Below are 1,029 nucleotides of genomic sequence, written 5' to 3'. Positions count from 1 at the left end.
ATCTGGAAAATGTAGCTCTATTTTCTCGAAACATACAAGAGTCGTTTTTGATCTCCCTAGGATCAGCTTGGCTTTAATCTGTGGTGGGATCAAGTTCTCAAATCTTTCATATGGGCACCAAGTGATCTGCATTTTTCACAACCAACGATTAACATGAGAAGAGACATAAACAAATTCTTAAGGATGAAGTGAAGGCTGAAGGGGTTTACCTTGCTTGGATCAAGATCATCTAGTTCTCTGCGGTACTCAGATAGGTCGGTTTTAGATCTGCTGCCTTTACCTTTCCACAGAAGAGCAAGCGGAAAACACGCTTCGGATTTCTCTGGTCTACCGATATTAAGATGAAAATAACTCCAACACTATACATACATAAGACAATCAAATGTTACTTTTCTTAAAGATATTGAAATCTCAAATGGACACAAAACTAAACACATAGAAGCCAACCTGTAGCAATGTCAAGCAGCCGCAAATGTTACTCTGAGACTTAAGCGAAGCATTACCAAGCGCTCTGTAAAGACAAGCCAATGCAGCAGCTCCCCAAGCATATCTTCCAGCTTGATCAAAATCCTCAAACAAAGGCAAATACTTAACAGAGACTTTATCACCATCAGTGGTAGCAAATATTGTAGAACCAATAAGATACAAGAGATAAGCTCGAGTATGACATTTAACAACATCGAAAGAAGCATCTTCAGGGCACTCAGAGAAAGTTCTTTTAAGCCAGTTAAGCTTAACCCTCGAACAATTAACTTCTTTGTTAGCAGCAGATGGTAACTTCCCTAAGAGTCTACCACACATATCCATAGCAACCTCGTCTCCTACTTTAGAACCAACAATTGGATCTCCATCAATCTCAAGTCCAAGTACTAAAGCAACTTCATCTAAGGTTATAGTCATTTCTCCTAAAGGAAGGTGAAAAGTATTGGTTTCTCTTCTCCAACGCTCAACGAGTGCAGAGATTAGTGAATTGTTTAGACTCATTGGACCGATTTTGCGGAAGAATCCGAAACCAGCTTTGTCCACGAG

At 39.7% G+C, this 1,029-nt stretch overlaps 1 protein-coding gene across 1 annotated transcript in view; it reads right to left on the bottom strand.

The window, feature by feature from the left end:
• Positions 1-1,029, bottom strand: part of LOC104705029 (serine/threonine-protein phosphatase 7 long form homolog) — a 4,073-nt gene that overhangs the window by 1,696 nt on the left and 1,348 nt on the right. Inside the window, exons 3-5 of the mRNA XM_010421022.2 lie at positions 448-821; positions 210-359; positions 6-126 (exon numbers count right to left, since the gene is read on the bottom strand). Coding sequence (XP_010419324.1) covers positions 6-126; positions 210-359; positions 448-821 — 645 coding nt within the window. The remainder of the gene's footprint in view (positions 1-5; positions 127-209; positions 360-447; positions 822-1,029) is intronic.

The sequence above is a fragment of the Camelina sativa genome, chromosome 7, assembly GCF_000633955.1.
Source record: "Camelina sativa cultivar DH55 chromosome 7, Cs, whole genome shotgun sequence".
Lineage (NCBI taxonomy): Eukaryota > Viridiplantae > Streptophyta > Magnoliopsida > Brassicales > Brassicaceae > Camelina > Camelina sativa.
Note: the sequence above shows the minus strand (reverse complement) of the source record. Positions and strands in the feature narration are given on the sequence as shown.